The sequence below is a fragment of the Nanorana parkeri genome, unplaced genomic scaffold (genome assembly GCF_000935625.1).
Source record: "Nanorana parkeri isolate BGI_ZX_2015 unplaced genomic scaffold, ASM93562v1 scaffold1808, whole genome shotgun sequence".
Lineage (NCBI taxonomy): Eukaryota > Metazoa > Chordata > Amphibia > Anura > Dicroglossidae > Nanorana > Nanorana parkeri.
Genome location: NW_017308076.1, coordinates 37260 through 53577, shown reverse-complemented (window position 1 = coordinate 53577; position 16318 = coordinate 37260). Strand labels below are relative to the sequence as shown.

Below are 16318 nucleotides of genomic sequence, written 5' to 3'. Positions count from 1 at the left end.
ATTAAATGATCTGTATGTAGCCCTGTACTATGGATCATTTAACCCATTCATGTTAGCAGAGGATCATTGTAAATGTATTGTTGCAGGCACTCTATATGTACATGTACTATATACTACATATAGAATGCACTGAACAATAGATTTACAATTATCCTCTGCTAATATGAATGGGTTAAATGATCCGTAGTACATGATATGTAGCCCTGTACCCCCTTTCCCACTTACAGAGCTAGGTTATTGTTTTTCTTTTAAATAAATATTCATGTAATTTTATTGGTATCTATCTTCATTTTGTACATTTACCAGTAGCTGCCTCATTTCCCACCCTCGGCTTATACTCGAGTCAATATTTTTTCCCAGTTTTTTTGTGGTAAAATTAGGTACCTCGGCTTATATTCGGGACGGCTTATACTCGAGTATATACGTATACTCGAGTATATATCCTTTAATACTTCATAAATGCTTGCTGAAATAAAGGCTTCCCTTAGTGAGATATGAAGTGCATTTTGATGGAAAGTTTATTCTCTTATCAAATTAAAAAAGAATACAATTATTTGAAAATGTTTAAAATTAAGACAATGTTTTCCTTTAATCCTGAATGTGGCAGCCTTATATCTTTGAATACTTCAACAGATGCATGATACAGGGAGGATTGTTTTTTGATTGATTGTGATATGTAATTTATATCTATATATAATGTATATAAAAAAAATGTTTTTATGAAATGGTAGTTAGGGAGATTAGAGATTGACGGTAAGTACAAGGACTGGCAGACATAAAACTTTTTTGTTTCTTTCTAATTCTCCAGCTAACTTCTATCTTAAAGGAGAACTATGGGGTCAGTGTTTTCCCCCATAGTTCTCCTTAGGGTAACGGGAGGACACAAACTAGCGTCCTCCCGTTACCCTAAGCTCGGTATACCGCGAGCTGAGTATACTGAGTCGCCGGAGTGGATCCCGACGTAGATGACGGGATCCGCCCAGCTGCGTGACTGACAGCTGGCTCTGACTATCTAGAGGCAGAGCCAGCTGTACCCGCCCCCTCCCCCGTCCGTTCCGCCAGTCAGCGCTGGCAGATGGGAGGGGGGAATCGAGAGGTGAGCGAACAGGATCGAGAGGTGAGCGAACGCCTGTATGTGTTCGCTCACTTCTCGATCTACTGAGCCGACCTGTGACAGTCTCATTGTCACAGGTCGGCTAGAACTATGAGGTGAGTGAAAAGCACTCACCTAATAGTTCTCCTTTTTTAAAGCATAAATGTTCCTATAAAGTTTTTATGGGACTTAATAAGCACACCTTTTAGTGAATAAATGTAAACCTAAAAATATACACGTTACCATGTCGGGATACCTCATCTCTTGCTGCCCGAAAATGTGGTTAACCAGATCTCGCCAGATCTCGCCACCCAGCTCTGCCGTATATGGAAAGGGTTATGGGGATTTCAACAAATCCCATGAAGCATCTTTCTCCGGGAGTCGTGGCTGTAAGAATCTTGCAAAGCCTCATGGGATTCGTAGTTCCATCACAGCTGGAGGGCTGCACGGCCATCCCTGGCTTACGCCATACTCTCACTCCAGAGCATGTTGCTGATGTTCTTAGATTAACTAGTTGGGAACACACATGCATTTTGGGACTCAAGAAGGCTATTCTTAGGTGGCTTTCTCCCCAGCATCAGACTGCACGTTTTTTTTTAAACTTAATGTACTTGTTAGAATGTTGTTCTGTATTGCATAGGGGGGCAGATTGCACCATATTCTGTTGGCTAGGAATGTCCCAATACCACTTTTTAAAGACCAAGTACAAGTACTTCACCTCATGTACTTACAGATACCGATTACCGATACTTTTTCTTAAAGGGACAGGTGACTTTAAATGATCCATAGTACAACTACATGTTATGTACTATGGATCATGATTTAACCTATTCATGTTAGCAGGGGAGAATTGTAAATCTATTGCTGTAGTGTGGTGGAGGTGTGTGCTATATATATGTATTACATATATATTACACACGTCCAGTACACTATAGCAATAGATTTACAGCCAGCCCCGTCCCAGCTTCCCTCACTCACAGTTTCACTCCGACCCCTGTTGCCTCACGAGGTGCCTTAGTCGGCGCTGGGCTGGATCGCGTCTCGGTGCTCAGCTTGTGGGAGGCGCTCACAATTCTGCCCTGCTAACATGAATAGGTTAAATCATGATCCATGGTACATAATAGTACATAACATGTAGTTGTACTATGGATTATTTAACCCATTGATGTTAGCAGGGGATCAATTGTTAATCTATTGCTGCAGTGAATTGGGAATCTGTACATGTACTATGTACTACATATAGAATGCACTGCAGCAATAGATTTAAAATTCTGCACTGCTAACAAGAATGGGTTAAATGATCCATAGTACAACTACATGTTATGTACTATTATGTACTATGGATCATTTAACCTATTCATGTTAGCAGAGGATAATTGTAAATCTATGGCCTCCAGTGTATTAGCAGTGTGTACTACATATAGAGTACACACTGCTAATACACTGGAGACCATAGATTTATTATCCCCTGCTTAATAGTGCCTCCCCCTGTCCACACTCACTGTGCGGGAGAGCAGCTACGAGTCAGCGCTCTTCCGGTGAGAGGAGCTCCAGGTGGGGTCCTTATTTAGCTTGCCCATAGGTGCCGGCCAGCTAAATTGAGATCTCACCTGGAGCCCCGCCCACCGGACCAGTGCTGACTCGGCACTGAAGGACGACGCTGAGCTGAAGAGGAGCGTCACTGCTGCTCCGGTGGACGGCACTCCGAGTGGGGTCCTCTGGGCAATTCGCCGGCCACCTAAATTAGGACCCCACCTGGAGTGCCGCCCACCGGAGCAGCAGTGACGCGACGCTCGGCGAGGTAAGAAAAGAGAAAAAAAAACAGCGCAAGGTTCGGGGCTATGTATCGGGGCATTTTGACAAGTATTTGTCAAAATGCCCTGTATCAGTCCCGATACTGATGCTAGTACCGGTATCGAGACATCCCTACTGTTGACTTATTAACTTGCCTTTGCTGGATATTCATCTGAACAATACTGGGATCACTAGAAGTCCGTGAGGGTGGAGGCACTTGACACAAAACGTTTTCCTGACTTTGGAATGCCTGCGGTGATGGTTATCTTATGTTACCTACTTTTTTGTCTCTTAAATGGATTTTGTTCTATATGCGTTTGGATTTTATTACATTGCTTTTGTAGTTCTGTTTAACAACAAATGGGCTTGGTGCATCTAAATTTGCTGACCACTTTCATGACTGTTTAAATTTATGGCCTGATTTATTGTGCGCCACTGTCTGTACAATTTCATGTTTATGTGCCCTGCAGTTATGTTGCTTGATTCTCTGCACACAACCATTTAATAAAAACATTTTTTAAAACAAATCTAGAAACCGTATTTATATTTGTTGCTACAGAAATGCTGGTCTGTGGCTTCTAAACCCTTTTGAGCCTCACATAGTGACATTTTTCACCTTACCCCTGCTAACCCCTAGTATGCTTTTGTGAGATATGTTTATATGTTATGCATTTCTCCCTGGCCTCCCGTCCCAGTATTCCACTTTGTGGAGGGATGAAGTTATCAGAGGTGCAATGTGATTACCAAGGCCTTGGACAGCACAGACCAGCTGGTTATAAATTGCCACTTTTGGTAAAGGTTTAGTTACATTTTAGGGCTCAATCACACCATGTCTGTTGAGCTGGGTTGATCAATGCAGCTCATCACAAGAAAACATAGATAATTGTTTTCTCTGCATTCTGTTCGCACCACACAGGTGTGTTGCTGTGCATTGCATAAAAATGCAGCATGTATGCAGTTTTATGCAACCTACATCAACACAATGCGCCTATTCAAACACAAAAAAAGATGTTCGAATTTTGTGCCTTGATGTGGCCTGTACAGAAAACTACATGTCGGAGAGCATGGATTTTGTTTTGTGGTATGAACGAGCCTTATGCACTAACATTTTCACCTCCAATCATAGCCAAAAAGTGCTATACTACTACTTGCATTTGTTTGAAATGAATATTAATATTCATAATTACTATTAAAGTGCTATAATCCAGCAATAACAATGCTATTCACTCTAACTGTGATTTTGTCTGTTTTTCCTTATTAGAACTGGGATGATTATAGCCACCATGCATTTATACAGAACCATATATCTTACCTATTGGAGTTGCTTTTGGATCCAGATCAGCTTACTAAATCCTGCCATTCAAGTGAATACAGTCTGTTGTCCATTGGGGCAGCCCGAGCACTGGACTTTCTCATCGAGGGAACAATGGATAAGAATAGGACTGTCCATCCTTTTGTTGATTTAACTACATGGCATCCTTTACAGTTTAGAAGTGGTTATTCAAAAACGACTGAATCATTTTCACTGAGCAAGCTGCAAGCATGGGTAAAGGATAATTTTGTGGTGAATCCGTTTGGAATGTCCACCTGTGTGAAGTCTGGTAAAACGTTAGCTTGGGCAGAACAAAGTAAGTGTTTTTAATATTTGTTGTATCTCCGCATGTATAGGTTGTGAGTGATTTTTATTTCGTATCGATTTTCACTGATTGGGGATGTGCAATGTACATGCAAATGAACAAAAATTGCCATAAACTGATCATATGCAAAAAGGTGTACTAATGTCGGATATAAAGCAAGCAATCTGTTAGGGCTCGTTCACACTATATGCGGAACTCTGCTTTTCTCTGCACCTGAACAGCACAGGTCTGCAAGGACACACAGAAAACAATGGTTTTCTGCATTCCCAATTGACACACCAGAGCGGAGAGGTGGGGAAAAAAGCCTAGAGAGCTGCCAATTACAGCCAATGCCATCGCGTGCCAGTGCAGATGGAGCTGTGACCCAGCATTTCTTTTTACATTGGCAAAGAATTGGCATTGTGCATATACAGTATAGCACCAGTTACACTGACTTTTTCATGCTGTGTAGTAGATGGTATATACAGTGGATATAAAAGGTTTACACACTCGTAAACATTTTGAGATGTAAACAAATCAGACCGAGATAAATAATGTGGCTGCATAAGTGTACACTCTCTCTTAAGGTGCCCATACACCATACGATAATCGTGGGAAATCCCACGATCGTACGATTATCGTAAGGAATGTGGGAGCCGTGCGACCTTTGCTACTGTAAGGTCGCATGACTTTTATCTTACGAACATGCTACACACCCACCGAAAATCGTACGATTCTCGGCGAGTGTGTAGCATGTTCGTAAGATAAAAGCCGGACGGGCCGGTGTGCGCAAGCACACACTGCCCGTTCAGCATTGCGGTCATCGGAAGCCTGCCCCACAGCGGGGCGGGGTTTGCGATTATCGCAAGTACGATCTGCCTGTCCAAGATAGGCAGATCGTAAGTTTTTTTTAATTACCTTACAAACATCGCAAGACAAAAGTCTTGCGATGGTTGTAAGGTGTGTGCCCAGCCTTATAATTAGGGATGTGGCTGTGTTCAGAATCAACCAATCGCATCCAAACTGAGGATAAGGAAAATTGTTATGCCGAGTAATGAAAGGTACATTTGTAATGGAAGTAATAACAGCAGTGAAGAAGATATTGTCACCATTTTATAAAACATCACGTCTACTGCTCAGGAGCATATTCTATCCTGCACTGGCACCTATTCTATCCTTCACTGGCACCTACAATCACCTTTTCCTAAATGTACTTTCTAATTGTAAGCTGCACAATGTCTTAGTTTTTTGTAACTGGAGCAGCAGCTTGGAGCCGCTCTAACCTGGAATATTTATATTTCTTAATTATTTAGTAAAGGACACAGAATCTTTAGTCCTAACCCTGGGTTATATGCAGCTGCCTTCAGGTGATAGAAAACTGGCAAAAAAAAAGAGCTGCAGTGACAAACCCTGTTTAACCCCACCCTTTCCCAGCAAGCCTCTGTTCCTTTGGATTATGGACATCTTCTGTCAACTGAGAGAAGCTTACCTCCTTTCTATAATATTTTTTTTTTCTTCAAGTCTGCAGCTCCATTTTCGGCTTCTTTCCAGATTGGTTGACTCCTCGACTTAACCATGGCCGACCATTGCTGGACCACACCCAATGGCAGACATACCTGGCCTCTAATGTTGCTCTAGACAAAAAACCTAGCATGGCCGCAAACCCTGGCACATGGTGCATTGTATTGGGTTAACCCAAAGGTTGAGCAGATTGTGTAATTCAGAAGCCAGTCCAAACCAAGAGCCAGCAGAATTATTTTTTTCCCTTTTTAGGATCCAAGTTTTTTGACAACAACTAGAGAACCTCAAAATTCAGGTCCCAGCCGTAACTTTTAGGGAGTATTGACTACTTGGCTTCTAGGAGTTGTCCATCATTGGGTTAACCAGAGGGTGTTGGGTACTGGTCTTGGGCCGTTGTCCATCAGCCATTGGAGCCCTGTCCCTATTCCACCATCACTACGGCTCAGGTGGTGTACCCTTCCGGAGCATTAAACACAGCATTAGGCCTGTGAGTATCTCTTTGGGGGATGTTCTGCACCATGCATGGAAGATCATAGATGAAAGGGCAGTGGGCCAGGGGGTCTCGCCAGCTCACACTCGGCTAATGGGGCCGGGGGAGAGATGCTCGTGATGGTCTCTCTCTCCTGCAGGCCTCAGCTCTGACCACTGCAGTCTGATTTTTCTCCCTTCCGCTAAGGGCTCTATTGTTACCTCAGGTGCACACCCCTCCTTCTCCTTTATGGAGAGAGGCATTCTTAGCCACTATTTATAACTTTATAGGTAGGATCTCAGGCCTTTTTAGAGGCAGTAGATTGCAGGAGTTGAAATTGTGCCCCTTCATCCACTCCTCCAGAGTCAGTTTCTAACTTTCATCTCATGGCTGCTGCAGTGCTTGAGGAGGAGGTGGACAAGTATGAAGCGTCCTTTGTCTCTGAGAAATGTGATTAGGCGCTTTCTGATATCTCTTCGAAACCTAAGGATACCATTGCTTCCCCGGTTGATGTGGTGCACTCATAGCTGTTAGGGCAGTCCAACTCCGACTACTCTAAGGTCTCCAGCATGGGTTCACCAAAAATTACCAAACCTGCTAAGACCTTTCCAGTTCACTCGCTCTTAGAGCCATTTCTGTATGGTAACTGGCCACACCCTGAAGAGCTTTGTGTTCCTCCAAAGTGTTTTTCTTAGCAATACCATATCCAGGAGGATTTTCTTAAGAAATGGACAGTCACTGTGGTGGCTTGAGACATTTCTTCCTTTTAACAAGACTGGAGGTTCTGGTGTAAGATGTTCACGGTGTCAAGGATTCAGTGTATTGAGGTTGAAAGCCCTGTTTTAAGGCCTAGTTTTCTTTGGTTGCATCCAGGTTGGTCTTTCAGACCCTTGCTGTCTAGACTAAGCACATGGTGTGAGATATTTGCTCTGTTCTGAATGATCCATCTGTTTTCTAGAACTCCCATGCAAGAAGCATCTTCAGAGAATGACCTTTAGCAGAATGCCTTTTTAGTCTTAGTCCGCTAAGACTGCCAGGTCTAGAACCAAGCCCTTCTTTCAGTGAGGAGTTGCCCTCCACTTGCAAAAGTTGGGGGAAGCCTGTCAACCTTTGCAATCATCTGGTCCTGGGAAATTCCAAACCTTTGGGTGCAGAGCGTCATGTCCATTGGGTACAAACGACTTTGCCTCTGACCCCAATTCATGCACTCACCTACCCTCTTCCCTTAAAGTGGGCAGACCTCTATGCAACTCTCCAACAGCTACTCTCTCAAGGAGTAACAGCCCCCATTTCGCCGGAGGCAGGATTTCAAGGTTTCTACTCAAACCTATTTACAGTTCCCAAGGGCACAAGGAGCATTTGATATAAAGCATCTTAATCGGTTCCCTCGTGTCCAGAAATTCCGTATGGAATTAATCAAGTCAGTCATTGCCTTCCATCAGCAAGGGGAGCTCTTAAGTCTTTGAGTATCTAAGATGCACTCTTGCACCTTCCCATTTTTCTCACCCCATCAGCACGTTCTGTGCTTTGCTGTGGATACACAATATTGTCACTTTGCTTCTCTTCCTTTTTAGCCTGTCCATGGTGTCTCAGGTCTTCACCAAGGTGCTTGCCCCAGTCCTGGCTCTGCTTTGCTCTCAAGGAATCCACACCATATCTAGACGGTCTCCTCCTCAGGATCAATAGGCCCATGTTCTGTCTGTCAGCCATTGTACAGTCGATGGTGCAGACTGCAGAGATTTGTTGGGAGTCTCAGTCTTCGGAAATCCACCCTGAATCCGACTTGCCGATTGGGCTACCTGAGCCGTGGCTGCAGGGTCACCCAACCAGGATTTAGTAATACAATGCCACGGCTGAGGCCTACATAAACCACCAGGGGGTCACCAGAACCAACACAACTCACAGAGAAGCTGATCTCATCTTGGCCTGGGCAGAACTTTAGGTTCCTCAACTGCAGGTTACCTCTGTTCCAGCAAACTGATTCCTTAGTTGTTGTTCCTGAGTCTTCTTCCTGGGGCTCCCTGCTTTTTGCTCCACTATTGCTAGGTTAGTGATTTGTGGGCTTTTCAGCATTAGGTATCTGTTTCCCAAATTTGCAAGCAGCTACCTGGTCTTCTATTCACACATGTGTTAATTTTCACCAGGTGAATGTTTATGCATCTTCTAATGCCAGTTTGGGGCTTTAGTTTCTTCAAACTGCCCTCTAAGTCCTTCTGAGGTTTTTTTTCTTACTGTTTGTTGTGGGCCTGTTAGCGTTTGCTGTATTACCCACCCCTCAGTTAGTGTTTGGGGATGAGAGTAAAGGGTTAAGACTAAAGAACTTGTGTCCTGTACAATTAGGAAAATAGGATTTTCCCTTACCTGTAAAATCCCCTTCCTGGAGTACAGCACATGGCATGGGTCCCTCACCTCTGTTTGATCTCACTATCGCTTGCTACCAAACTGAGGCTTGTTGGGAGAGTCAAGGTTTATATGGGGGTTTGCCAATTTCCAGTAACCTGAAGGTAGCTGTATATAACCCAGGGTTAAGACTAAAGATCATGTGTTGTATACTGTACTTCCAGAAAAGTATTTTACAGGCAAGTCAAAAATCCTATTCACACTGGTTTGTAATGAAGCCTATTTAACCCAACTCTTTTTCCTTTTGTTTTAGTTGATGGTTCGAGTAGAAGGGCAAAGATTGCTTGCAACATTTACAAAGTGCCACCTGGTAATCATATGGTTGTCATGAGTCACATATGCAGACAAACATTGGCAAAAAGTTCAGAAACGCTGGTCAATGCACGTGTAAAAATAATGAACTGCAATGAGTCTTATATATATCTATTATCTCCTTTAAGGTGAGATTTTTGTATATGGATTAAAATCTTTTAGTTTAAAGTATTTTTGTACATACACTGCAATACAAATATTTAACCCTTACTGTTTTAATACAGTGTTAATACCATTACCAAGCTGTCTTCCTTGGTAATAGAATATTTTATAATAAGGCATTTGCTGTGCTCATTACAAGAACATCGGTCTTCCTTTTTTTCTTTTTTAATCTTCACTTTAGTCTTATTTTCCTAGCGGTGTTGCAGCTGAACATCTTATATTTGGAGAAACTGGGGCACATCGGAATACTTAAGCAATGATATTTGCAGTTCCCTGGCCATTTCTGTACGTCAAGCCTTTCAGTTAGGCTACACTGGTGACTAAAGTGGAGTCTGTAAATGTTTACCTCCACTCCAGTGATGTGATGTGATATGATGTCTGCGAGCTTCTAAGCAGGAGCCGCCATCTTCGCCCATTTTTATTTTGGGGTACAGGATCATCCAATCTGACTGGGTTGGGATGACATAATGCAGGCGCATGTACACAGACAGACGTTCAGCCATCCAGACTCCTGGCTGATGCTGGGATTTTACACTGAGCTGTGAATGCTAAATATTCTTATGAACAGAACAGCAAGGTGCATTTCTTGCAGAAGAGACATAGTACGAGTGCTTACTCTACTGTTTAAGCATTGGTTGCTGCCTGAGCCTCATGCAGCTTTCTTTTCTAAGGGTTCCAGGAAATCCAAAGCTTGTTACCATTGTAGGTTATTGAAGTCTGTTTTAATGGCTCCTGTGGCTCCCCATCTTCTGAGAGGCTTACTTAAAAAAAACAACCTACCGCTGCATGTAAGAATATTACTCGCAGGCTACTCTGGCTGGCCAGAATAGCAAGTCAACTATGCCCCTGGAAAATGCTGATCAACCATCCCAGTCTCCCTTTGACAGTGAACGTTCAGTTGAGCCTAAATAGTCCTTTAACTTGGTGCTAGTAGTGATTTGCATTCAAACTTTAAAAGGGAATACATAGGGAAGTAGATCCGACATCTTTTAAAAGCTCAGAAAAATGTGGGAAACCTTTTTAGTCAGAGTTGTTGTAAATGGCATGTACCATCATCCTGGGATATCAACAAAGCCCTTTAGAAACTGAAATACAGTTTCATTGACAAATTATTCAGCATCAGAATATGTGTAATTTGTGGCACTAATTACAAAGGGATGAAATGGCTCTATCTATTAACTGTTTATTGCTTTGGATTGTATTTGAGCTCTGATACTGCTTGGCATAAGTCCTAGAACAAAAGGGCTAACAACTGTTTAATCTTTAAGATTGGTAGTTTAGGGGAATCGGACCTGCCAAGGAAGGTCTAGTATTTCAAGGTTGCATTGCAATTTGCTGGGTTTTTTTTTTCTAGTTACTCAGATAATGGAGTCATGTTTATAGAAATATAACTGCAATGTATGTATAGTTTTAGTGACATTTATGAAGATTAATTTGTGCATGAATTTTTAGAAACTATAAAATATTGTATTATAGTTTAAAATAATTGAATTTTATTTTTTTTGTCTAGGAGTGTAACCATTGAAAAATGTCGGAATAGCACATTTGTCCTTGGGCCAGTGCAAACAGTTGTTCATGTTCAGATGTGTGACCATGTGAAAGTTATAAGTGTATGTCAGCGCTTGTCACTGTCTTCTACAACAAGCTGCACTTTTCATATACTTACTCCTACAAGGCCTGTGTTATTTAATGGAAATCAGGGTGTTATTTTTGCTCCATATCATACTTACTATGGAATGCTAGAAGATCACATGGGACAAACTGGTTTAGCCACTTTACCTAATTACTGGGACAGGCCACAGTTTTTTTCTGCAGAAAGTGACTCCCAGGTCTGGAAACTCATGTCCCCTCGAGAATTTTATACATTTGCTGTGCCTTTTGAAATGGAAGGTGATACAACTGAAATTCCTGGAGGCTTACCCCCAGCATTTCTTAAGACAATGGAGCAAAGGCAGCAAAAGGTACAAATGTGGCACAAAACTGTTAAGGATGCAAAATTAAACGGGTAAGCCTTTATTTATTTTCACTTTTTTTGTTTTGTACATTTTGACCTTTTTTATTTAGTAAACCAGTTTATCACCTGCTGTATATATGTTTTTCTTTCTCTTTTTATATGTCCCATTAATCTAAGAGCCATGTACACTTTGTGTTAACTTAACCCCTTCATGACTGAGGCCTTTTTTAATTTTTTGCACCCGTTATATTCCACATTTTAGGCCTGAAAATTACTTAAAACCCCCACACATTTATATATTTTCTGAATGCCAAGACCCTATACAATATAATGGTGGTGGTTCCAAATTTTTATATTGCGCAATATTGGCGCAACTCCTTATTAAACCCCAAAATTTAGTGATAAATTTAATTAAATGCCCCAAAACACAACAAAATACCAATTTTTTAAATTAAATATAAAAGATGAGGTTACAACGAGTAGAACGATACCCAACATGCCCAGTTTACAAATTGCGTGCGTCCGTGAAACGGCGAAAAACTGCAGTACCCCAAAAAGTCCACAGAAGACGCTTTAAAAGCCCCCACAGGTCATCAATTTAGAGATACCCCAAAGTACTGGCCTAGAATACCCAACATGTGTAGCGCGTTCGTCGTTTTCATACGTAGGCGCACCCAACGCGTTTTTATGTGGCGACGCGGGAGTGGGGGGACTTTTAAACATTTTTGGCGGCAAAAGTCACCGGGAGTCTGTTTAAACAGCCCCGATGCTGGCGACTTACACTGTACATTGTCAGTTACGAAGGGGTTAATGTTTCTATTTAGAATGATGCTTTAGGTTTTATACACTGATGGATACAATGGATACAAAGAGCACCTGTATCCTCTTGCTGTCTGTCTACCACACCAATAACCATTTAGTTGAAGCTGAAAATATGTATTCTTGCTTTTAATCCTTTATATGAAACATGGAAGAATATAATAAAGACCAGTATAGATACATTTAGAGTTAAAATGCTGTAATAAAATCCAACAGTCCCCCATGTAGTTTCTGAGACGTTAATTTGACTTTCTCTAAAAAAACTAAAAAAACAGTTGTCCTTTTTAACCCATACAACACTTGCCTCAGGCCCCTGTAAACAGATAGCTTCTGGGACTCTATACTGACATCGATCCTGGCAGCTGAGCTGCCACCAGATCGTTTCCGGGGGGCTGGTAAATGGGTCCTCCGCCCGCCTTGTTTACCAGGCTCCGCTGCCCTTCCTGTGGGCCTGGGACCAGTATCACAGGCGTTGGTGGGAGAGACCAGCACATCTGTTTGCCGATCTCCTCTCCGCTGAATGGAGCCGGAATCAATTTGCATCACTTCCATCTCCTCCGTCGTCATTCCCCAGCTAGGGAAGCTGACACGAATGAGACCCCTAATGTCACCTTAAGGAGAACCTGTCACCAGTAATATGCTATAACATAGGGGGCTTGTGATCCTACTATGTGATGGCAATGTAGTTATGTAAAATTTTAAAAAATGTTAAAAATCCCCCATTTCCCCGCGAATGCGCACATACTAACATAAACACGCATCAGGAGTGCGTACGTACAAAAAAGACAATTACGCTACACGTAAGGTATCGTCACGTGCCGGACTGGGAGCAATAATGCTAGGGCCAATTAGGGCTTTTAAAGCGTCGCCTATGGACAATGTAGAGTACTGTATTTTGTCATGCAATTTTTAAGCTTGCCATGTTGCGTATTTGTTTACAGAATTTTGCGGTTTTATAAAGCGTTGCGCTAATATCATGCAACGTAAAAGTTTGCAACTGCCACCATTTTATTCTACAGCGTCTGTGCTTTCCGGAAATGTATAACTCGGGGGGTTTTAGGTAGGGATACAACAATACCATTTTTTTTCAAGGCCAAGTTTCAGCAATGGAGAATGCCAACCAGCAATAAAGGACTACAGATCCCGTCAACCCATGATTATACAGCAATCATGGGTTGCTAAGATTTGTAGTCCTCACTATTGCCGGTTGCCATTCTCTATTGCATTTGATTAGCACTGTAACGCACACCAACAAGAGAAGTTCAATAGGCAGCTGCAGTATAAAAGTTTACATACCTGCTCTCGGGAGGGTATGGCAGGCTCCAGAATGGCTGGAAGGGTCACTCAGAAGTGCGGTGGTGTCACCAGGGCTGTACTGCCGGGCTCTCCAGGGCTGCGATCGCGGTTCCCCATGGCTGTACTGGCGGGTGATGGGCGTCGGGCTCTCCAGCGCTGTACTGCAGGTGTGGGGCTGTCCTTTTTATGAGTAGAAGTGCTTTTGAAAATGCCTTGTATCGGCACTGATACTAGTATCGGTGCATCCCTAGTTTTAAGTAATTTTTAGGCCTAAAATGCTTGCAAAAAAACTGCTTGGCAGCGAAAGGGTTAAAGTACAAGAAACATAATCTTCGAAACAGCCTTTCTCAACTAAGGTTCCTCCACACATTGCTGGGGGTTCCCTAAACCAGTGGTGGATTGTTTTCCTGCCAAACCACTAGTGTAAAGGGTGCCAAAGTTTTTAATGCCTGCATTACTGATTATTCATATTAATTAGGGATGCACCAATACCAGTATTGGTATGGGGGCCGATACTGAGTATTTGGGAGAGTACTCATACTCGCCCAAACGCTCCGATACTTACTCCGATACCAGATCTCCCTCTGACTGCAAGTGCCGAGGGAGCATGGAGCCGGCTTCCTTTCCAATCAGGAAGCCAGGCGGTGGGTTACGACCTGCCTCCTGATTGGCCAGGAAGCCAGGCCGCCTAGGAACAAGTGAAGCCAGCTTCAAAGCCAATCAGGAAGCATGTCATGACGTGCTGCCTGGCCTCCTCATTGGTTAGGAAGCCAGCTTTACTTGTTGGTAAGCAGCCTGGCTACCTAACCAATCGGGAAGCTGGGCAGCACGTCATGACTCGCGTCCTGGCTTTCTGATTGGCTAGGTAGCGTGGCTTCCTGACCAATCAGGAACCCGGGACGCGAGTCATGATGTGCCGTCTGGCTTCCTGATTGGTCAGGAAGCTGACTTTACCTGTTAGGCAGCCTTGGCATGTGAAGCTAGTGTTCTTTCGCTAGAACACCAGCTTCACAGGCAATCAGGAAGCCGGGCGACGGGTCATGATCCACTGCCCAACTTCCTGATAATCTGGCCACCGTTACTCGGTATCGGCGAGTACAGAAAAAAGTATCTGCATCCCTAAATAATATTGCTATTAAACTTAAAGTTTTTGAAAAATGATTTGCTTTGGGTGTCATGTTTACTAAATAATCCGCTTTTAGTTTTTTAATATTTGTTCTAATCACAACTTGCTGAGCATTATATTCTTAGTAGTAGGGCTGCAACAACTAATCGACATAATCGATTATAATCGATTATTGAAAAAGTTGTCAACTATTTCAATAATCGATTAATCGGCTTCTGATCAGTTGGCCCTGTTCACGGCTCCACACACGCTGCGCGCCGCACCTCCTCCCCAACTCACGCTCACCGCTGCCAGACCCGCCCTCATCCACGTTCTACACGCCGCACCTCCTTCCCGCCTCACACTCCTCGATCGGCATAGGGACGCGGGGAGATGTAGTAAGGAGGAGCAGGTGTGGGGTGATGACAGCCGCCGATAGACAGGCCCAATCTCAGAAGCAAGTTGCTGGAAGACTGCTCAGGTAAGCCTGCACACTCCCACACATGGTGCTCTATAATGTATTGCTGGGATTTGTATTCCTCTATAGCTGATGGTACGTTGTGCTGTATATGTTCCATCAGCTATAGAGGAATACAAATCCCAGCAATACATTATACACTGTATGTATAATGTACTATTGCTGGGATTTGTTGTACTCCTTTATAGTTGGTGATATTCTGCACTGCGCTGTATAGAGGACTACAAATCCCAGTAATAATACATTATACAGTGGTGCACTGCCGAATACCACTGGCTATAGAGGACTACAAAACCTAGCAAACGTACATTATACAGCGCAATGCAGAATACCACCAGCTATAATGTACTATTGCTGGGATTTATTGTGCTCCTCTATAGCTGGTGATATTCTGCATTGCGCTGTACAATGTAGTATTGCTGGGTTTTGTAGTCCTCTATAGCCGGTGCCATTCTGCATTCATTGCTGTATAATTTTACACTTTCCATTTCACTATATTGCACACCACACTTTTTTCTTTTCTTTTTTACTTCCACCGCTCCAAGCTTACTCCTGTGATGGAGTGCAATCTCAATACAAACTAGTAGTCCATCACTGGAGCCATTTTTTAACATTTATTTTATTGTTTATCCGATTAACCGATTAATCGAACTTAATAATCGGCTAACTAATCGATTTTGAAAATAATCGTTAGCTGCAGCTCTACTTAGTAGCGGTTCCCTGATACTGGAAAATTATTTCATGGGTTCCTTCAGAGTAAAAAGGCTGCAAGACTACATCAGAACATGGAAACATAGACGCTGCTTTTACTGATACTTTGACATTTTTTCCTTTCTTTGCACTTTACAGGGAACAGAAGAAAAGGTTTCAAGCACTTGTTGAATACCAATTCAGTGAATGGCTGGTTAAAACTGGAAACAGACATGAGCTGGATAGGCTTGTGCCAGCAAATACTATTACAAAGCAAGCTGCTGATTGAAGTACATGTACATTTTTAGCTAGTGAACAGGTATTGTGTAACGGGATTCCTCCTATGTACGCATGTATTTTTCACATGTCCAGAGAAGCTTATTCATTTATAATGCCTACTAAACATGTATTGCCGTTCCTAATGAAAGCTCTCTCTAGTATATCTGTTGTGTGTATGTATACAAAATCCCTAATCCCCAGTACTTTTTTAATGGAAGTAAACTTTTTGAGAAAATTGGTGACGCTGACTAGCTTACAAACCTTGAGTCACCATGCAGATCAAGACTTTTAACATTTCCATGGCTTTCCATGTCTGTGTACCTCTTACTC

The 16318-nt window shown here is 42.7% G+C and overlaps 1 protein-coding gene across 1 annotated transcript in view; it reads left to right on the top strand.

The window, feature by feature from the left end:
* TBCCD1 (TBCC domain containing 1) overlaps positions 1 to 16008 on the top strand; it is a 27869-nt gene extending 11861 nt beyond the window's left edge. The window contains exons 3-6 of the mRNA XM_018571675.1: positions 4149 to 4515; positions 9147 to 9333; positions 10878 to 11372; positions 15869 to 16008. Coding sequence (XP_018427177.1) covers positions 4149 to 4515; positions 9147 to 9333; positions 10878 to 11372; positions 15869 to 15998 — 1179 coding nt within the window. The 3' untranslated portion in view covers positions 15999 to 16008. The remainder of the gene's footprint in view (positions 1 to 4148; positions 4516 to 9146; positions 9334 to 10877; positions 11373 to 15868) is intronic.
* The last annotated feature ends 310 nt before the right edge of the window (positions 16009 to 16318 follow it).